Source organism: Nerophis ophidion, linkage group LG05 (assembly GCF_033978795.1).
Source record: "Nerophis ophidion isolate RoL-2023_Sa linkage group LG05, RoL_Noph_v1.0, whole genome shotgun sequence".
Taxonomy (NCBI): Eukaryota; Metazoa; Chordata; class Actinopteri; order Syngnathiformes; family Syngnathidae; genus Nerophis; species Nerophis ophidion.
The window spans coordinates 55,954,120-55,976,958 of NC_084615.1; the positions used below are offsets into that span (position 1 = coordinate 55,954,120).

The 22,839-nt window shown below is 38.2% G+C and overlaps 1 protein-coding gene across 1 annotated transcript in view; it reads left to right on the plus strand.

Annotated features, from left to right (window-relative positions):
* The window catches only part of slc7a11 (solute carrier family 7 member 11), a 65,576-nt gene extending 43,230 nt beyond the window's left edge, over nucleotides 1-22,346 (plus strand). The window contains exons 7-12 of the mRNA XM_061901555.1: nucleotides 1,722-1,845; nucleotides 3,246-3,349; nucleotides 7,209-7,305; nucleotides 10,764-10,913; nucleotides 13,627-13,804; nucleotides 19,152-22,346. Of these exons, the coding sequence (XP_061757539.1) occupies nucleotides 1,722-1,845; nucleotides 3,246-3,349; nucleotides 7,209-7,305; nucleotides 10,764-10,913; nucleotides 13,627-13,804; nucleotides 19,152-19,207 (709 nt within the window). The 3' untranslated portion in view covers nucleotides 19,208-22,346. The remainder of the gene's footprint in view (nucleotides 1-1,721; nucleotides 1,846-3,245; nucleotides 3,350-7,208; nucleotides 7,306-10,763; nucleotides 10,914-13,626; nucleotides 13,805-19,151) is intronic.
* Nucleotides 22,347-22,839: the final 493 nt, after the last annotated feature.

Consider the following 22,839-nt stretch of genomic DNA (forward strand, 5'->3'; position numbering starts at 1 on the left):
TGGCTTAAATATGTGTCACCTTTAATTGCAATATGACTAAAAGTGTGCTATGGAATCTTAAAAGAAAATTGCACTGTTTGTTGGAATTGTGTCCACAATCTTTATATGAGCCAAAAACATGTCTTTCTTTTTTCTTTGTATTCTAAAGAGTAAAATAAACAGCTAGCACAAGGCAGCTAACTATGGAGGTAATGGGGATTCGTCTATTGCGCCAATAAAGCCCTCTAAAAAACATCCAACAACATTTTATATACAGTACATTCAGCAAGTATGTATGTAATGTAGTAACAGGCACATTCATGATCAAGTGTAATATTTACAGCATTTTGGTCATTTTAAGCATTATTTTTTGCAGTTATGTGCTATGGGATGCATAAAGTGAAACTGAAACATAACATTGCCAACGTGATGTACAGTGCATTTTTTAAATGACCGCAAGTCTTTAACTATAAAGAGTCTTCCAATGTTTGGAATATGCACTTTTGATTGATATATAGCTTATTACAATAATCTACATCACATCAGCTCCAAACAGACGAGGCAAGAAGCAGAGTAGGTGCGATTTGTTTACAGCAGCCAGCCTTAGACGTGAGTGTCAGGAAATGACATGGAAGCAGATTTCTACAAAAAAATTCTGTTCTGTAGAAAAGTGATATGATATGGATTATTATTATGTGGATCTGGGGGTGTTGTTTTGTCCTTTGCCTTCCTATTTCGTCGTGTTTGTTGCATTTTGCTTCATTGTAAAAGATCGCTCTTGAGACGTTTGTCGAGTAAGTAATGTAAAGAAACGCCATTGGTGGATCTACACCTAACATCCACTGTAATGATAAAAAGTACAATAGCATATCTAGTTGATACTACTATGATTACGTAGATATTTTTTGGCATCACAACATCTCCTTTCATTTTTTTTAAAAATTCATATAATGTTTATAAACTCAGGAAATATGTCCCTGGACACATGAGGACTTTGAATATGACCAATGTATGATCCTGTAACGATTTTTTGTCAGACTGATACCCACATTTGTGGTATCATCTAAAACTAATGTAAAGCATCAAACAACAGAAAAATAAGTGATTATTACATTTTAACTGAAGTGTAGACAGAACATGTTAAAAGAGCAAGTACGCAGATAATAACAGTAGATAAACAAGTAGATTAATAATTCATTTTTACAAAATAATGGAATTGAAAATGACAAAATATGTTATTGCATATGTCAAAATTAGGAGCCTTTGTTTGTTTATTTACTAATAAAAGACAAGTTGTCTTGTATGTTCACAATTTAAGGAAAAACTTGCAATAAGAAACATATGTTTAATGTACCCTAAGATTTTTTGTTAAGATTGATAAAATAAAGCCAATAATGCTATTTTTTGTGGTCCCCTTTATTTATAAAGGTATCGAAATAATTTTGCTACCGATACCGGTAGCAAAATATTGGTATCGGGACAACACTAGTGTCAGGTAAACACAAGTGAAGGCACAAGCTCGACTTCTCTGATTATATATTCAGGTTTCCAGTCAAATCGCCTACATTTGTTATTCTGATCTTGAAAAAACTTAGATTGAGGTGTTTAAATGCATTTTAACAAGCTGGGTTCAACAAAATAAATGTAATAGTTGTTGTTTTTAGTAGTGCGTGTAACATAGTAACAGAGATAACCCTTTTTGTAGGTGAATATGCAAAACTAATTTTGCCAATATTTTCCAGGACGGTGCCTTTGGCTATCTGTATCTCCATGGGGATTGTGATGACCTGCTATGTGCTAATCAATTTGGCGTACTACACAGTGATGACAGCCGACGAACTCCTATCCTCAGAATCAGTCGCTGTGGTAAACAAAATACTAAATAAAACTATGATTTCAGTAAACTTTATAAATTTTGATCAATATTTTTCATGCCTGCACACCTAAACAAAATGCACTCTGCTCCTGCTAATGTCAACTTAATGCTAACTTAACAGACAAATAACAGGTTTTCGATAAAGACTCCTGTTGAGGTCCTTTTAAAAAAGTTTTTACTTCACTTATACTGTAAAAGGGAATGTAGAGAACTAAACTATGTTGACAAAGTAACTTCTCTGTGACATTCCAACATTTAATAAATGGGTTAAAACAAATGGATTCACCATTTGCTACTGGTTGAAATTAGCGATTTTATATGGCAATTTTAACATCTTCAAATCGGATACTCGGACACATAACTAATATACAAGTTACAATCAAACTGTGTAATAAGTACAATACTCACTACCATCCATAGTTCCACTAAAGGAGCATGTGCTGTCCAAATAAATGGCGTGATTAATCTGTGATTATAGATGATTAATGCGATCACTTTAGGTGATGAATCATTAACTTTGACAGCACTAATAAAAACATACTAAAAAAGGAACGACAGAGAGCGATCCTCAAACAAATGTCAATGTTCATTGTTATGCGGAAAAACTTTCCCCAGACAAAGCCAAAGACATCAGGAAGTAAAAAGCATGTATGTACTTGCGTTGCCTTGCGTTAGATCCGTTTCTACAATGACAATGAAAAAAAACTCACAAAATGTAAATCAATTGACTTGACACATGCAAGTTGATTCTAATTTTTAATCAATCTGTCTGCCAGTCTGGTGGAATACATTATAGTTGTCACCTGCAGGTGTGTAGGTATGATACTCTGCTAAACATTAAAACATTGCACTTTAAAAAAGAGCTCTCAAAATATAAGATAAAAACACTAGGTTTAGGGGAAAACATTCTAAAAACTAGTTAAAGTACCTGGCTGCATAGTCAGATCATTTTACTTGATAAGACATCTTAAATTTTGATTTGTATATTTAGGAATTAGCAGGACTGTTAAACTAGAAATAAGTAGATTATCCTGAAAACAAGCATTATTCAACTTGCCATTCTTATATTAAGCATCTTCAAGATGTTGCAGAATCTTTAAACAAGATTTGCTATGTGGGAAAAACCACACTATCTTATTAGAATAGTTATTGTCAATTTAATTTTTGTTTAAACTAGAATAGAATATATATAGTTTTTTATGCTAAAATTAGGACTAGGCAATGACTTAAAATAAGTAAATAGTTATTAGAGCTAGAGAAATTTGTAGACATTTTCAAAATGTTTTCAAGTTGTAAATAACTTGCAGTTTGCAAAGAAGAAGAAGAGTCGTATCGCATTGTTCCCACAAAGTGCTTCTTTCTCTGTTTCACATCATTTCTTCATTCACAGACATTTGCAAATAAAGTGATGGGAGATTTGTCATTAGCAGTACCTGTATTTGTGGCCTTGTCGTGCTATGGTTCCATGAACGGCTGCGTCTTGGCCCTGTCAAGGTACAGTTTCATCCACAATGTTCTCTTGCTTTGTATTGAAACGTTATTGAACCCATGTCAAATGCAATGTTTTATGGGAAGCCACTTTCTTTCAGGGTGACAGACATTCAATGTTGAATTAGAGTTTAGTTCAATGGCAGAGAAAAAAGTCAGATTTACAGTAAAAGTTGTGGTATACATGTAGGTGCAAACTGGCAACGATGCAGCTTACCACCACTAGGTGTGAATGTGGAGTGAATGAATGATGGGTTCCCACTTCTCTGTGAAGCGCAATGAGTGTCTAGAGAAGCGCTATATAAATCCAATCCATTATTATTAATATTACTAATAAAATGCATGCAAGCAAATGGTTTATGCTTTGCGTCAGTCTTCGAATGTACGCACGGGCATCAATGTTTCTCTGCATTTTCTCCAGAGCGTACGTGTTTTTTTTTTCAGGCATCTGACCAAATTCCAAAAATATGCATGTCAACACTGTAATGGCGATCAAATATATTCTAATATTTTTTTTTAATACATTTTTGTCGTGGAGTTTGCATGTTCTCCCCGTGAGTGCGTGGGTTCCCTCCGGGTACTCCGGCTTCCTCCCACTTCCAAAGACATGCACCTGGGGATAGGTTGATTGGCAACACTAAAATTGGCCCTAGTGTGTGAATGTGAGTGGGAATGTTGTCTGTCTATCTGTGTTGGCCCTGCGATGACTTGTCCAGGCTGTACTCCGCCTTCCGCCCGATTGTAGCTGAGATAGGCGCCAGCGCCCCCCGCGACCCCAAAAGGGAATAAGAGGTAGGAAATGGATGGATGGATGGATTTTTGTCGGTAAAATTGTCCATAACCAGTGCCAATTTGCGCAATTCAAGCAATCCCCGCTAATTATATTCAACCTCACAACTTTTTCTCCAATGCCCCCAACTTCCCCGCACATTTTGGCTAATGTACATCATTTTCCCCAATGGAACTTGTCCCTGAGCGGTGCTCAAAAGCGTACGTTAACTGTCAAATCAAAACTTACGTTTGTTTCTCGTGTAGACAAAGCAGGAATAACAATGTGTAACAATATATCAACTGTTTATTGATCAAAGCTTAGTTTAGACCAGGGGTCACCAAACTTTTTGAAACCAAGAGCTACTTCTTGGGTGCTGATTAATGTGAAGGGCTACCAGTTTGATACACACTTAAATAAATTGCCAGAAATAGTATATTTACTCATATCACCTTTAATAAATAAATCTTATACATATATAAATAATGGGCATTTCTGTCTCATTCTGTCGTACATTTTTTTTCCTTTTACGCAAGGTTTTTTGTAGAGAATAAAGTATGAATTTATTCAATTTCGACTCTTTAAAATTCAAAATTCAACCGAAAAAAATGAAGAGAAAAAGTAGCTAATTCGAATGTTTTTGAAAAAAAAAAAAAAATAATTTATGGAACATCATTAGTAATTTTTCCTGATAAAGATTAATTTTAGAATTTTGATGACATGTTTTAAATAGGTTAAAATCCAATCTGCACTTTGTTAGAATGTATAACAAATTGGACTAAGCTATATTTCTAACAAAGGCAAATCATTATTTCTTCTAGATTTTCCAGAATAAAAATTTAAAAAGAAATTCAAAAGACTTTGAAATAAGATTTAAATTTGAATCTACAGATTTTCTAAGTTTGCCAGAATATTTTTCAATTTTAATCATAATAAGTTTGAAGAAATATTTCACAAATATTCTTCGTCGAAAAAACAGAAGCTAAAATGAAGAATTAAATTAAAATGTATTTATTATTCTTTACAATAAAAAAATATTGCTTGAACATTGATTTCAATTGTCAGGAAAGAAGAGGAACGAATTTAAAAGGCATGTGTTTAAAAATTCTAAAATCATTTTTAGGGTTGTATTTTTTCTCTAAAATTGTCTTTCTGAAGGTTATAAGAAGCAAAGTAAAAACATGAATGAATTTATTTAAACAAGTGAAGACCAAGTCTTTAAAATATTTTCTTGGATTTTCAAATTGTATTTGAGTTTTGTCTCTCTTAGAATTAAAAATGTCGAGCAAAGCGAGACCAGCTTGCTAGTAAATAAATAAAATAAAAAAAAATAGAGGCAGCTCACTGGTAAGTGTTGCTATTTGAGCTATTTTTAGAGCAGGCCAACGGGTGACTCATCTGGTCCTTACGGGCTACCTGGTGCCCGCGGGCACCGCGTTGGTGACCCCTGGTTAAGACCTACTTTCTGTTTCTGTATACTTTGCTAAGCTTTCAGGGTAATGTAGTATACAATATATATATTTATCCTTTTTTTAATTCAGGCTAAGGAAAAAAAGAACACATTTTAATTTGCAATGCTGACACAGCAAAGAGGCAGCATTTTCGGTATATGATAGAGATGTTAGAGTATGATGATAATCCGTCATCTCTCATTTACCAACAAAAATTTGCGCTCTCAACAGTTCACAAATGCTTTTAACGTGCGGGTGTGAATGCGTTGGTACTTAAATGAATGGACAAACACTTTTTAAGCAAAACCACTCACGGGGCTCGTCTGCAATTTGTGGACGACAAAGCAGACCGGGGACAATAAGGAAACCTCTGTTGGGGTTTCTTTCTGAAATTATAATTATTACTTTTATTATTTAAAATAAATAAAAACAGTTCAGTAAATTGATAGGCAGCACGGTGGACCAGGGGTTAGTGCGTCTGCCTCACAATACGAAGGTCCTGAGTCGTCCTAGGTTCAATCCGAGGCTCGAGATCTTTCTGTGTGGAGTTTGCATGTTTTCCCCCGTGATTGCGTGGGCTCCCTGTGGGTACTACGGCTTCCTCCCACCTCCAAAGACATGCACCTGGGGATAGGTTGATTGGAAACACTAAATTGGCCCTCGTGTGTGAATGTGAGTGTGAATGTTGTCTGTCTATCTGTGTTGGCCCTGCGATGAGGTGGCGACTTGTCCAGGGTGTACCCCACCTTCCGCCCGATTGTAGCTTAGATAGGCACCAGCGCCCCCCGTGACCCCAAAGGGAATAAGCTGTAGAAAATGGATGGATGGACAGTAAATTGATAATTAGCACTCAGTAGAATAATAATAATTATATATTTTGTAATGCACCTTTCAAAGCACTCAAGGTGCAAATTGAGGCAAAACGACACTAAAAACAGAAATGTACGTCAGGCATACCTGCCTAAACAGATGGGTTTTGATTTTAATTTAAAAAATTAAAACAGACTTAATGTTCCTGTCTTTTTACTGCCATCTAGTGTCTCAGTGTTTCAAGTCTGTTTAGTATAAAAGGAGTACAACATCAACAATGTATTATATTCCAATTTGCGTTTGACTCCTGTGCTTTTTAAATTAAGGTTAGGAAAACCATAAAACAGTGATAACAAATTATAAAATCAAAAGTTAATTTTTATGTTATTCAAAGGAAGACTGCATAGGTGTGAATGTGCAGTTTGTTTGTTTATGTGTCCTGTGATTGGCTGGCAACCACTCCAGAGTATACTGCCTCTCACTTGAAGTCAGCTGGGATAAGCTTCAGCTTACCGTGAGCCTAATGAGCACCAGAGGTATAGAAAGTAAATGGGACATACAAGATCCCTGGTGATTCAATGGTGCATGCTTCTGCCATTCATTCAGTGGTGGTTTTGATTCCCATCCAGGGTTGTGTCAGGACGAACATTGGCCTGTAAAAACTGAGCAAAAATAATTCATCTGAATGACATGCTATGGAGACTTCAACGAGGAAAAAATGCGGCAAATGCGGCTTGGAAATCATTTCTGCACACTTGTGAAACAAGTAAAGCTGATTGTGTTTCTTTTAACACCGTAACTTAAATTGTAATTGCATTTTGTGTGTGTTCTGCAGAACGTTTTTGGTTGCATCACGAGAAGGACAACTACCTGATGTTTACTCAATGATTCACCTGCGTCGAAACACTCCAATACCTGCCGTCCTCATACTGGTCAGTTTACTGCCATCAAGGAAATATAAATGTGACAACAATCCAATCCACTTTATTTGTATAGTACATTTAAACTACAGAAATGTTTCCAAAGTGCTGCACAACAATATTAACACCAATATTCAAATATCCTTAGTTTCACCAATGACTGAATAAAAAATAAAAATATATAAAACCAATATAAAAAACAATATAAAAATAAATATGATTAAAAACGATTTTAAAGGGTAAATCCAATTAAAACAATAAACACAAATATAAATGTTAAAAACAGAGGACCACACAACTCACGTAGTGTTAAAAGCCAAAGAATAAAAGTGGAAACATCACAGGCATAAACTAGAGTCACGATTTTTACGATACTAGACTTGACTTGACAAAGGGGCTACAATTTACAACTATTTTGACAGTCGTCAAGTCATGTATGAACAATTACTCAACTAATCATTTTAAGTATTTTTGTTTAAGAGATGGAGGCAGTGGACAGGAACCGACAGGCCAAGCGGTGTGCAGCTTCAGCGGTCGCGGAGGCAAAAACTCGGACATGGGAGGAGTTCGGAGAAGCCATGGAAAACGACTTCCGGACGGCTTCGAAGCGATTCTGGACCACCGTCCGCCGCCTCAGGAAGGGGAAGCAGTGCACTATCAACACCGTGTATGGTGCGGATGGTGTTCTGCTGACCTCAACTGCGGATGTTGTGGATAGGTGGAAGGAATACTTCGAAGACCTCCTCAATCCCACCAACACGTCTTCCTATGAGGAAGCAGTGCCTGGGGAATCTGTGTTGGACTCTCCTATTTCTGGGGCTGAGGTTGCTGAGGTAGTTCAAAAGCTTCTCGGTGACAAGGCCCCAGGGGTGGATGAGGTCCGCCCGGAGTTCCTTAAGGCTCTGGATGCTGTGGGGCTGTCTTGGTTGACAAGACTGCAGCATCGCGTGGACATCGGGGGCGGTACTTCTGGATTGGCAGACCGGGGTGGTTGTTCCTCTCTTTAAGAAGGCGGACCAGAGGGTGTGTTCCAACTATCGTGGGATCACACTCCTCAGCCTTCCTGGTAAGGTTTTATTCAGGCGTACTGGAGAGGAGGCTAGGCCGGATAGTCGAACCTCGGATTCAGGAGGAACAGTGTGGTTTTCGTCCTGGTCGTGGAACTGTGGACCAGCTCTATACTCTCGGCATGGGAGTTTGCCCAACCAGTCTACATGTGCTTTGTGGACTTGCAGAAGGCATTCGACCGTGTCCCTCGGGAAGTCCTGTGGGGAGTGCTCAGTGAATATGGGGTATCGGACTGTCTTATTGTGGCGGTCCGCTCCCTGTACGATCAGTGCCAGAGCTTGGTCCGCATTGCCGGCAATAAGTCGAACACATTTCCAGTGAGGGTTGGACTCCGCCAAGGCTGTCCTTTGTCACCGATTCTGTTCATAACTTTTATGAACAGAATTTCTAGGCACAGTCAAGGCGTTGAGGGGTTCCGGTTTGGTGACCGCAGGATTAAGTCTCTGCTTTTTGCAGATGATGTGGTCCTGATGGCTTCATCGGACCAGGATCTTCAGCTCTCACTGGATCGGTTCGCAACCGAGTGTGAAGCGACTGGAATGAGAATCAGCACGTCCGAGTCCATGGTTCTCGCCCGGAAAAGGTTGGAGTGCCATCTCCGGGTTGGGGATGAGACCCTGCCCCAAGTGGAGGAGTTCAAATACCTGGGAGTCTTGTTCACGAGTGAGGGAAGAGTGGATTGTGAGATCGACAGGCGGATCGGTGCGGCGTCTTCAGTAATGTGGACGTTGTAGTGAAGAAGGAGCTGAGACGGAAGGCAAAGCTGTCAATTTACCGGTCAATCTACGTTCCCATCCTCACCTATGGTCATGAGCTTTGGGTCATGACCGAAAGGATAAGATTACGGGTACAAATGGCCGAAATGAGTTTCCTCCGCCGTATGGCGGGGCTCTCCGGCAGGAACTCAAAGTAAAGCCGCTGCTCCTTCACAACGAGAGGAGCCAGATGAGGGTGTTCGGGCATCTGGTCAGGATGCCACCCGAACGCCTCCCTAGGGAGGTGTTTAGGGCACGTCCAACCGGTAGGAGGCCACGGGGAAGACCCAGGACACGTTGGGAAGACTATGTTTCCCGGCTGAACTGGGAACGCCTCGGGATCCCCCAGGAAGAGCTAGACGAAGTGGCTGGGGAGAGGGAAGTCTGGGTTTCCCTGCTTAGGCTGTTGCCCCCGTGACCCGACCTCGGATAAGCGGAAGAAGATGGATGGATGGATGGATGTTAAAGAGATGTTTTTTACCTGCTGACAGTTTTGGCAGGCACTTCATTCTTCCTCAGAGCTGTCTAAAAAGTAGAACTAACAAACAGAAATGTTGGGAACTGGTGAGGTGGATCCCAAGGATGCAGAGACGTTTTGTTTGTGGAGAATTGTTCTTCCTTTTATTTTGGAGGAAGGATTATGTATCAAAACAAAGGCAATGGTAGTAGCACAAAAACACACCATGTAAAACTACAATGATCTATTACCAACACTAAACCAAAAGCGCTAGACAAGGCTAGGAATAATACTAAACGAAAAAAGTAAAACAGAGAAACAAAGTACAAAATAAAAGCGCTAGACGAGGCTAGGAAAAATATTTCATGAAAGAAGTTAAACAGAAAAAACTAGACACAAAATAAAGGCGCTAGACTAGGCTAGATTAATACAGGCAAACCTGAGATGATGCACGAGACGAATTAGAGAGCCCGCTGGCGGGACAAATGATACATGCGTCTGTAGTAAGCAGAAGACAAAGTTCGGCGCTCACAGGCCGTGACCCTAATCAATATCAGGTGTGTGCTGCTGCCCTGCGCCAGCTGCACTCTATACTGTGGACGAGAGAGAGAGTGAACATGGTGTGCAGACAACAACAGAAATGAGCAAGGAAAATTCAGATTACCACAAGAAATTTCTCAACCTGGTTAGCTATTTTTACACAAATCACACCAGGAAGCTACCACTGCTCTGACAAAGGCTGAAGTGCCAGCTGAAACCTTCAGCAGGTAAGAAACAAATCTTACACTAAAGACTGTGTCTGAATACAAGAATATTGCACGGATCGTGTTAAATGTCACTTTATTTGGTAAATAGAAACATGAAACAGTGCCTAATACTTGTAAGGATGCAAAAACTTCAAGCCAAAGACTTGAGACATGACATGGATTTGGGGTTAAAGACTTGAGATTTGCAAAACACTGTCTTAATCCCACCTCTGGAAAATAACACGTAAGTATACCATGCTTAAAAGGTACTACATTTGTAGTATAACAATATTAGAAAGTATCACTGTACCACATGTCAAGTCTTTCTCAAATGATGTTCTATCTGTTATGGTTTCCTTGCAACTGAGCAAAGGCCAGCACATCTGAAATAGGAATTCAAAATTCAAAAGCAGACTTCAACTGTGTAAAAAAATGTGTTTGCAGTATCCACTGACGCTTCTCCAGCTGTTTGTGGGAGACATCTACAGCCTGCTAAACTTTATGAGCTTCCTGCGGTGGCTATCAATTGGTGTGGTGGTGGTTGGTTTGATCTACCTTCGATACACTCAGCCTGACCTGCCACGCCCCTTTAAGGTTAGTGTTGACACGCCTTCCGCAACCCAGCCAAAGAAGTCAAATACTTTTTTTTAATGGAACAAATAATACTAATAACTACCAGTACCAGCTTTTGCCATCTCTGCGTTGCATCATCTAAGACAGGGGTGTTCAAACTGCGGTCCGTCAGGCCAAGTGCGCCACGACAGAGTCTTCGATGTGGTTCGCGAGATCTCACCAGTTTAACCGAAAGGAATACTTATGCCTAAACTTGGTTGCCCCTGCGAATTGATTTGGAACAAGCGTGTCACCCACAAAGACAAAGACAGAATTTCTGATCAATAACCATGAGTTTCTATAAGAAGGAACTTGAGCTCATGGTATAAATTAACTATTACCCTTTGTCATCTGTCAAGTTTCCCTCTAATGCAGTAAGAAAGATATTGGAGTGTCGTGCATTGAGAGGCAGAGATGTGGGTTATAGAGGCTGAGATGCCTCGGATTGGTGGACAATTAGCATTGTGTGAATATTCATCTTTTCACATGGGGGGAGAGGTTTATCGCTCACATTTACCTTTAGATTTAACATTTAGATTTAACATTTAGCTTCAGATCTAAGATTTAGATTCAACATTAAGATTTAACATTTGGATTTAGATTATACATTTAGATTTTATTACAATTTCAATTACATTTAAAGTTAACATTTAATATTAACTTAAGTGTCATGAAAATTAACTAAGTATGAGAAAAGTGTTTTTAAATGTGATAAAAGTGAGTGTAATTTGCGGAAAACTAGCTGAATGTGAGAAGTATATCTGATAAAAAAGTGTGACTAAATTTTTAGATTCGAAACCTCATGACAATATACGAAAGCTGACCAATCAAATCTTTTATGCTGTGTAACCACAATGTGAAGTGTTTATATGGTAACATTGATACACTTCTGTACCAAATGGAATATTCTGCACTGAAAAATATCATTACGATTAAATGTACCATCACACCAATATTTGACACAGACAGAAACTGAATTGTTTGATTGAATTGATTGATACTTTTATTAGTAGATTGCACAGTTCAGTACATATTCCGTACAATTGACCACTAAATGGTAACACCCGAATACGTTTTTCAACTTGTTTAAGTCGGGGTCCACGTTAATCAATTCATGGTATAATCACAGGACTAACGAAAAAAACGGGATCTCAGGATTACGGGTTGCGGTGCTAGGTCCATTTCTAAGGTGGTACTGTCAACTGACAGGGGTGGAGACAAAGGAAGGAGCAGCCAAAAGCAAGTAGGAGGAGCACAAAGCACGAAACAGAATTCCTTAAAAAAATCCAATAAGTACCCGCACATGAAACATGGAGAACAAAAAGCGCATATGCACTGCATTTGGCAAAAATATGCCAGAGACTAAACGTCAATTCACACAAACTAATGAGACGACGTAAATAGGGATGGGTCCCGAATTCAGTACTTGTCGGGACTGACATAATTCTGTCAGTAATACCAAGTAATGATTCACGTAAAATCCAACAGTACCATATTTCGATACAAACCTGCGGTTGCAGACTCGGCACTAGTTCAAGCTCTTGGCGCAGAGAAGCGTATTTGTAATAGACTGCCTCTAATTAATGTTGCAATTTTTCATGACACCAAAACAAGCATTCGTATTTAGAAAAACATTTAAAAGTAAAGTTCCCCTTCTCAAAATGTACTTGCTCGATGTTAATTTACTTAAGATATTCCATATACATGCTACGGATTAACATTAGTGGTGTTACATGGTGATATCAACTCCTCCAAATTAGTTTATGAGAACTAATACTAAGAAACATGTTACAGCTAATGTATAATAAACACAATACTAACAGTATGAGCACTTTGTAAGACTCAACAAAATACAAGACTGGCACATTTAACAGTTGAGACTGGTAGCAGGAGTTACACAACCAAGGAGCATTCTGTATAGCCAGTGACAAATCAACAAAGAAAGCAACGTTTCATCTTTCTGGCATGACAGTATGAATTTCTATCTCACTCTACATGTATTATTTTGTAAAGACAGAGCATACACTAGAGATGCTACATACAGGCAACAAACATGGCTGAGTAAGATTACTTTTGGAAGTCACACAGAGACAGTGCCATGTATGATAAAGACCTGTACATAACCAGTGCCTAATGTCCAGTTTTGGGTATATATCAGTCTACTCTAACCACCACCTGTTCTGATCACTATGATTACATAAGTTTGTTGGGAAACAACTTCTGAGTCTTTCTTGCTGTCAGATCCCAGCTTGTATAAAATGTTGGGTTGTAAAGTTCCCCCTTATAAATGGGTTGTACTTGTATAGCGCTTTTCTACCTTCAAGGTACTCAAAGCGCTTTGACACTACTTCCACATTTACCCATTCACACACACACATTCACACACTGATGGAGGGAGCTACCATGCAAGGCGCCAACCAGCAACCATCAGGAGCAAGGGTGAAGTGTTTTGCTCAGGACACAACGGACATGACGAGGTTGGTTCTAGGTGGGATTTGAACCAGTGACCCTCGGGTTGCGCACGGCCACTCTCCCACTGCGCCACGCCGTGGGAGAGTGGCCGTCATCACACTTCAGTAATTTTATTTCTGAAGTGCGATGACCAAAAGCTATTGTGTTGTGTTATTGTGAAAAACTGTTGGAGAATCTTAGAAATGATGTCATAAAATATTATTTCATCTTGCCTTCTCCCAAGGTGCCGATCTTCATCCCAGTGGTGTTCAGCTTGACTTGCTTCTTCATGGTTTTCCTCTCTCTATACTCGGACCCAATCAACACAGGAACTGGATTTGCCATTTCCCTAACAGGGATCCCGGCCTACTACATCTTTATTCGCTTCGACTGCAAGCCTAAGTGGTTAAAAACGACTTTAGGTAAGTCTCAACTAAAGATTTAATCTTTAAAATAATAGGCATTAGTGATGATTGGATGATTTAGTGAGGTCCTCGGCTTGGCCCAACCGGGGTTGGCATCAGCTCTAGTGGCGCATTGAGAAGACGATCCATTACGATTTTCTCTTTTTGGAGGGCCGAATCCTGCCATATCCTTTTATTCTAAGGCTGTCTAAAATGAAGAGGGGTGACTAGAATTCAAAGATCTATTCTACAAAACAGGAGTAAGTACAAACAACAGAGGTAACCGGCCTGAAGCGAGAGTGAACTAGCTATCAGGAGGTCTAGCGGTCTCTCTAAAGATGGCTACCTTTTTACGTCTTCTTTTGTTCTCCTCCGTCACCCCGCCTATAGTATGAAGTAACACTGAAAGTAAAACTTCATTCAACTTGTGTGCGCCACAGACTGGCATCTCCTGACATCCACAATAATGACATATGTGTGTGATGCATGGATAAAAACACAGGGTATATTCACTGTGTTTATATCCTTGTGGCAGAACGAAGGCTACTTTTAAAGGCGTTCTTATTTTGCCATAAATGAGGGGTATTTTCCTCTAACAGATCAAACTTGAATCTAAAGCAAGTAAAAGTCATAACTAAATTTCCTTAGATTAACCTGTGGATGGATCATTAAGCAGCGGGCTCCATGTCCCGACTGTGGGCTCGTCCCAGTGTGTACCATGGTCAATTTCCATTGGGAGGAGGATGGTCAGAGTAATACCATTTGACTGCAAGTATGATAGTCAAATCAGACTTTTCCAAATTGTCGAACAGTCAACAATTCTAAGATACCCCTAAAAGGCCTATCATTGAAAGTGAACCATAGAGTAGATTGTCAGGCCATGGTAATCCAAAAAGTTTGACTCTTGACAGCTGGAGTCTTCCTGTATTTGAAGTTTCACCTTTAATCCAAAAAGCTTCTTCAGTTCAGCTCAGTCTTCAGTTTTCAATGAAAAACATGTTTTTGTTTTGTTTTCCAATAGAATTAAACACCAAAAGCAGAGACAAAGGCAGCAAATATATTTTTACAAAGCAGAGACAAAGGCAACAGTAAAAATTTTTACAAAACATTTTAAACGGAGAGGAACAAAAAACTCCATGCAATATATAAGGGGAATTAAAGAAATGCATCATTTGAAGTTTACTTTACAAGGACAGAACATTCCATCATTTGATGGTAGGGTTATTCAAACAAAGTGAGACAGAATATTAGGACTGACTGTTCAACAATTCAATTCAGAGTCTGATTCAGCTATCAACCTCCCAGTCAAAACCTTCCGCCATCGAACCCCCATCGTCCATCTGTGACAAGGATGGGGGAAGCTCGATTTGTACCAGAAAGTCTCAAGTTCCTGGACGACCACTCTACCACCTTAGCAACGTCACCACTTGTAATATTTTGTTGCATCAATGAATATGTGGGAGAAGTAAAGAACATTTGTGGTTGTAAAATTGAAAGAACAAAGGCATTTAGCAACAAAGATAAAAATTTCAATATGTTGATAGATTACTGACTTTAACGAGCCCGTTCTGTACATCATTCAGTACAGCCGTCAATACGTTTAGTTAATAAAATATCTGAATTAGAGTATTCTTAGAGAAGGAACATTAGTTGTGCCCTGGTCCAATATATATATCAGCACAATTTCATTTAAAAAACAAGTATCTGATGTGATTGGCTTGCATATAAAATGTGTGATATCTGATACAAGCAATACTGGAGTGTGGTAACTTATGCAAATCCGGACAGCCAGTTAACATCTAAATGTCCTCCAATAAGTATTCTAGATTGGTCTTTTTTTGTATTTAGTCAAATAATTTTAAAAAGGTAAACATGGTAGGCTAAATGTTACTAGGAGCTAGCAGTTACGCAACAGCTAAGCACACAATAGCACACACGCTGGACAGATGTAATGTGGGTCTTTCATTTAACAACATTGCAGTAAAAGTTTTAAAGTGATTTTTTTATGTAAATGCCAAAACAAGTGTTTGTGTGATGTTTTACAGGTTCACTTCCTGTTGTAGACACCTCTATGCCAAATCCTCTGAGTATGGATCTATGGATCTCAATTATTTTCTGTCAAGTCGCCCCTAGGAAGAAGAAAAATTTTTGCGCCCCCCCACTTTCCACTGTGACTATAAATAGTATAATTTGTCTATGAAATTGTTTTAAGTATACTTCTGCATAACATTGTATGCTTATTAACAAAAATGGAAACAACACACCCACCGTGGTTATAGTGAAGCCAAGTGCTACATACGCTCCATTATATTCTGGAACTGCAAAAAAAGCATGTCCCCTGAGGTCACAACCCCCCTCCATTTGAGAAGGATTGCTCTAAACTAAGGCCCCTTTTACACTAAGCTGGATAAGGTTATCCAGGGTAAATCCCACCTAACCTTATCTGTGTCCACACAAAACAATGCCACTGTTTAGGCCCCTCAACGTGACCTAAAACGCATGCACAGAATATGCGCACGTCAATAGTCACCTCCAGTGTTGCTTTGTGTGCAAATTCTTAAATTTAACTTATCTGAACAATATCCAGTGTTGTGGTATTTCAATTAACTGGAATCCAGTGTGCTGTGGGGCCCTATTGTAGTGAATCACACCTGAGCCATCATAAATCTATCAAATATTTAATAAACATGTAAAAGTACACAATGGGACAAACATTTTACAACAAACAATCTCGGGATCTAGATATCTGGTCAGGACACTCCTCACTCTTTTGCCTTCACCGCCATTGTCCATTTGTTTTTGGTGACTTTATATACTCTGGACCTAGACGTTGAGTGGCGGACAATAACTAATACAGTCTGCTTTGCCAGTCCAAAAGCATTTGCCGTTTTCCGTAGTCTTTCCTCGACAACCAGGTAATACAAAGCAAACGCTACTTTTTTTATCACATCCACGGGAGCTTGCATTGGACAAAGTTTTTCGGTACGTAGAATCACAGTCAACCTGACATTCGAAAGTTCTTGTGCTGTCTGAGAAGTGTTGTATTCCAAATAGCTGCAATCGCTGTAACTTAAGGTATTCAAGTGTGATTTCCACAAGCGTCTGTACAGACAAAAGGAGAAACACGGTCATGTCTGGATGATTTGCCTTCATATTTCCAGTGGTTAGCTCCGAGTTATGAAACCGCTTAATTATGAAGCTGGCTGTGGCAAGTTCATTCTGACATCACTTTCTGTGTGGGGCGCGGTCTTTCTGGCATCACTTCCTCTCCGAACTCAGTTTGTAAACGATCAATGCGTCCATACAAAGCTAAGAGCCGAAGATTCCAAAAATACACGGCGCACTTACCCGTGTAAAAAATTATCCAAGGAAGGGGACCTTAAACGATGACTTAGTGTGGCTGAAACTGGGCTTAGGCTAAATAATTATCCGTTTAAGGGGTTATCCGGCTTAGTGTAGACATAGCCTAATTGAGCATGCCTGTCGGTTCAATGTACACAGTTGAATATCATAGTTACTCAGACAGTAATGTGTCTGGACAAGTATAAATTGGGGTAAGTTGCGTGTAATATGAAAAAAATTTAATTTTCTCTTGTATTGATATTAGCATTTAAGGTAGCTATCCAGTTATTAGCGTGCTCTAGTAGCACTGGTCCGTGAGTTTATCTCAGTGTGGTTATCGAACATAGTTTTACAATCATTTTAATTTAAAACGGTGATACAAACCAATAGCAGTTTTACCTCAGTTTATAACTAATATTGTTTATTATTAAATCAGTAGTCTAAAGACATGTTTGTGTGTTCTGAGAGCAGCTGTGACTGCAGTGGAACTTAAGGATCCGTTGCTCACTGTGAAGACGCATTGCGGAGATCTGTCCTGTTTCAACAAAACTCAGTGAATATGTTAACAACCTAGTCTGGGATGAGCATTCTTTACTCCAGCTGTGCTTTGATCTGTGGAGTCAACTTTATCGTCTCATTGCACACAACTGCACATAGTTACCACCGCACAATATATATTCATTGCAGGCTTTAAAAGGCCACATGAAATGCCATTAATACTGAAGGTCAAAGGTCAGTTTGACCGTAAATTGCAGACATGGACTGTCTTAACCAAATCAGAATAAATAAATACCTTCTGAAGCCTTAAATAAAAGGCATACAATTAAAATGTGTTGTACACACAAAAAAATAGTATTCATTTATTAATTATGCTTCAATTGTACCCAGCCATTTCACAACTCCCACTTCCTTTAATCATACTTCCTTGTATAAAAAAACGTGGCATTGTCTACGCACAACTAATTAGCTGCAGATGGCACATATGTTAACAATCATACTGAGTTTAAGAACTTTGTCACATCTCGCTTTGATTATTTTGTGACGAGCTTTGTAAGAACACATCTTAGAATATTGGAACGTTGGTGCACCACAAAAGAGCAACAATATTTTTGTGTGGGAATGTGCCTCTTTACAGTTAGAGAATAAACAGTTTGGGTGTGGCACCAAGCATTCAGACGAGACCTGCTCGGATGACGTAAACCGTCTTCTGAGACAAATTGAACAGTCAATTGAATGCCCTGAGAATATAGTAATCTCATGAATGAAACATCCAAATATATTTTTTAGAATCATTTAGTTAATCAGACCCCGTGTTGTACAGTTAGGAAATGTCATATCCTGTAGATTTTTGAGCATGTTTAACATGACATGAAAAGTCCATTTTATGGACAGTTAGAAACAATATAAATACAAAATCGAGGTGTATCTATGTAATGGTATCAATTAATTTCTAATTGAGTGAAAAACTCAATGGATATTTTTCTATTCTTTAGGTCATTGTATTCTCTGAACATTCAATTGATCACAACTGGACTGATAAGACGTTTGGCCTCTCATCTGAGTCGACTTCATCAGTTCATTCTCATAGACTTAGATTGGTCAGATCTAGTCTGAGCACAGATATTTATATTCTAACAGGCGAAGGACATGCTCACTACAAGAGAGCAAAATCATTCTTACACGAGCACACACTCCTGTTAAGAGGACGGTATGCATTGTTTTGGCTTTGGCACCAGCATCTAGACTAGATCTGACCAATCCAAGACTGCAAACCTACGAAGCCTCCTCAGATGAGGGGCCAAACTTCTTCTTAGACAAACTGAACGGTTAGTACCACTAATCGCAAGTTGGGAGCTAGCATTACTAATCGCTAGCTGAGGTTTCCAGACTGTTGACAAGAAAAGATGTGGTGTGAATCACTATATACACAACATTATTTTAAAGAAACTCGAGTAAGTTTAATCTTTGAATATCGCAATTGACGTTATTGATTTATTCATTCATGTTTTCTTTCTGTCTGTAGATTCTATCAACAGAACCGTACAGATTCTCCTGGAGGTGGTTCCTGCTGACCAATAACTGCATGCACATCCCACATTAATACAACTACCATACATTCCTACAATAAACACACATTAATACAATAAATACACTTTAACACAGTAAACACACATTCATACAATATATACATAATACAACTTCTGTGCGTAAACGGAATCAATGATTCTGATGCATCAGTGATAAAATACCCTGTCCTTATTAGGAATGTAGCGGCACTGTAAAGATTGCAGTATTTCAGTTTCAATAAGTTTGCAATAATGCTTTGAAACGTGACAGTATCAACTGAGACCTGGGAGTTCTTTCATTAGTGTAGCTTTTTTTTGGCACTATTTCGAAATTAATAAAAAAAAAAAAAAACACTTTGCAGACAGTCCCAGAAAGAATACAAACAATAGGATAAGGTCCATCACACATAAATTATTGCTGTGAATCCAAGAAGCAAAGAAACTTCAATTTTTGATTTAATTTAACTAAGTTTTCCTCATGACAACTTATTACTACCATAAATATGAATACAACATTTGTGCTTGATTAGAGTACATGTGTTCATCATTAACATTACTGGCACTTAATTTTTCACACTAAAGGATTTTTCCCAAAGTCATCTTTTTATTCGAGAATACTGCAATAAGATTATCATTTTGATACTTCTCTCATCAAAATCCACAAAAAACGTAATTTGGGGTGCTGTTGTATATTTTACTCAACCAATGAGTATATTTTACATCACATCTGAGGTCCTCTCCAAGGTTTCTCATAGTCAGCATTGTCACTGGCATCCCACTGGATGTGAATTCTCCCTGCCCACTGGGTGTGAGTTTTCCTTGCCCTTTTGTGGGTTCTTCCGAGGATGTTGTAGTCGTAATGATTTGTGCAGTCCTTTGAGACATTTGTGATTTGGGGCTATATAAATAAACATTGATTGATTGATTGATTGATTGATTGATTGACACCTGTACAATATTACAAATATACACATGTCATTACATAGAAATGTTTTGTTTTCTCTGTATTTGTTTATTAAAAACCTTTTACAATTTGAGTGGATTTTGATGGCCATAAAGGTCTTCCAAGGTCATGATGAAAATTATGAGGGTATGAGGTAGGTTTCATAATTTGTTGATTGCTATTCTGAATGTTGCTGGGTTGGGTTTGGTTGTGGAACTGAAATTGTATTACCATGGTATTTTTGTTTATTATTTTGTTGGACTGATTAATTACAAAAATAAAAAAAAAGGGAAGTTAGGGGGCTATGAATGGTTCCATCCAGGCAAGGCAGAGTTGTTCGAGGAACTTGAAGGTGACACAGAAGAGTGAAATAGGGCGGTAGTTCTTTTGGGTAGTTTGTAGGTTTGTTTGTTTTGGCAGAGCAATGACAGTAGCCTTCCGCCAGATCTTGTGTATCAACTGACAGAGGAGACATTAGGAATAGAAGCCCTGGAGTCAGTCTAGCCATTTCTGGCCTCAGTATAAAAATAACTCAGGTGGGATGTTATCAGGGTCTCTCCACTCTTTATTTAACTGATGGTATTAGGGACTTTTTCAGCTGAGAATAACTTCTCTTATTGATGGAGTTTATTAATCATTTGCATACAATGTGCAATGTCACATTTTTGTTTCAGAAGCTAAAACAAAATGGGTGTTTTCTAGAAGGATGCTACTGCACTGATGTGGTCGCTATAAGCAATTTCTTTAATGAATTATTAATTAATTAAAATTCAACATCCTGTGAAGCCGAGTCAAAGTCTCGTTTTTCATAACAATTGAATACAAATTCAAACTGCCCTAAAATGCGTAAAGACTTACAATATGAATAAAGGTACATTTACATGAGGGTTGTCTCGATGCAACTTTTTCACTTCCAATGCGACACCAATATTGGAGCCTTAAGTATTATAGTAACAGTATGGATCCAACACGATATCAGCAGAAATCATTCATACTTTTATTTTATGCTGTGGAATGCTAGAAAAGGTTCAATCAAGTGAAATGGTGGGTATAAAAAACACTAACCTATTTTTTATTAATGTCTGAAATGAACTTAGCTGTCCCTAAATTTATTTGGAGGGGTAATTGTTTTTTGGCGAGACTTTGTAAGTTGAATGGTACGGAAACGTTTATTAGCGATTACTTTCTAATACACTTTCTGGATGTGTATGTAATATGCAACTATAATTATATTTGATATTTATAGTGACAAACGTGTTGTTTTAGACTTTAATATTGTGCCATTAAGGACACTTATTAGGTATGTTTAGTTTCTGTGCTATTGTGTGCTTAGCTGTTGTGTAGCTCCTAGCTCCTAGTGGCCTACCTTTTTTAAATGGCTTGACTAAAATACTAGAAAAGACTAACCTAATGTGCTTATTGAAGAGCATTTAGGCATTTAGATGTAAACAGGCTTTCCATCTTTGCACAAGTAAACACACTTGCAGGACTGCTTGCATCGTAGATGATATCACACATTTAACATGCAAGCACATATAGTTACAAAATAGATTTTTAACATCGGACCGATAGCTGAAACCAATATCGAATAAGGGCAGCTCTAATTTACATTTTATATTTACGTCTTGTTGCTTATGAGGTGAATTGGATATTGAAATATTGGAACGCTATGTAATTAATGCATTTTAAAAAAGGGGTTTCAAGCAACTCAATTTATTTTGTTAAATCAGTCTGTCCAGAAGTTTTCAATTTATTTATTTTTTGATTGATGTACTTTAAAATGCTTGAATTTGTTGCAGATTTTTCAGAAAGTTGCAGCAAAAGTTGTAACGTTTTATGGCCTGTGTTTTGCCAATCACATTGAAATAATTTGGGATTTTGTGAACTTGATAGCAATAATTTAAGTGCTCCTTGGAACCTTACTTCAAAAAACACAGATTGCAACACAAACCATAAGTTACTGTACTGATGTTTTACTTGTTTTATACCACACAGACCTAATAGCAGACACTAGATGGCAGAAAAAGCACACACTTACAGAAAGATACGCCACCAAAGGCTTCTTCATCGTTTCTGTCTGCTCTGCTGTCCACAAGTTACAGACACTCTCTGTGTATGTTTTATGCCCAAAAAATGTTTGGGTAAAAATGTTGGATCACGAATGAGTGTTAAAGATTGACAAACACATTAAAACCATTTGTGAACTGTTGAGAGTGATTTATAGCAGTGATCCCAAACCGGCACCGGTCCGTGACACGTTTGCTACCGGGCCGCACAGAGACATTAAATAATTTATAACCGACCGCATTTCCTCATAATTAACTTTCGTCAGTCCCACCAATAAACCAGAAGTATTATGCAACTCATGATACGAAGTCGCCATTTTTTACATTTATGTTACATGAAACAATGCTCATTAATAAACATATAAAACCTAAAGGTGCCAAATTATAGCCAAAAACTAAGTTCCATCTAAAGTCCTCAGCAGGTTGATGACCTAACATCAGGGCAGATCAGGATCAAGCATTGGAAAATTGGACCTAAAAAGCAAACAGTGTATTTATGTATGGAATATTGCACAAACTATGAAAACATAACTTTTAGAATTGAAATAGTAATCCACAGAAATATATTGGAACTAATGTCAATGTCATGATCCGCTACTTGGATCATGTCATATTCTGTTTTTGTTCCGTCTTTGT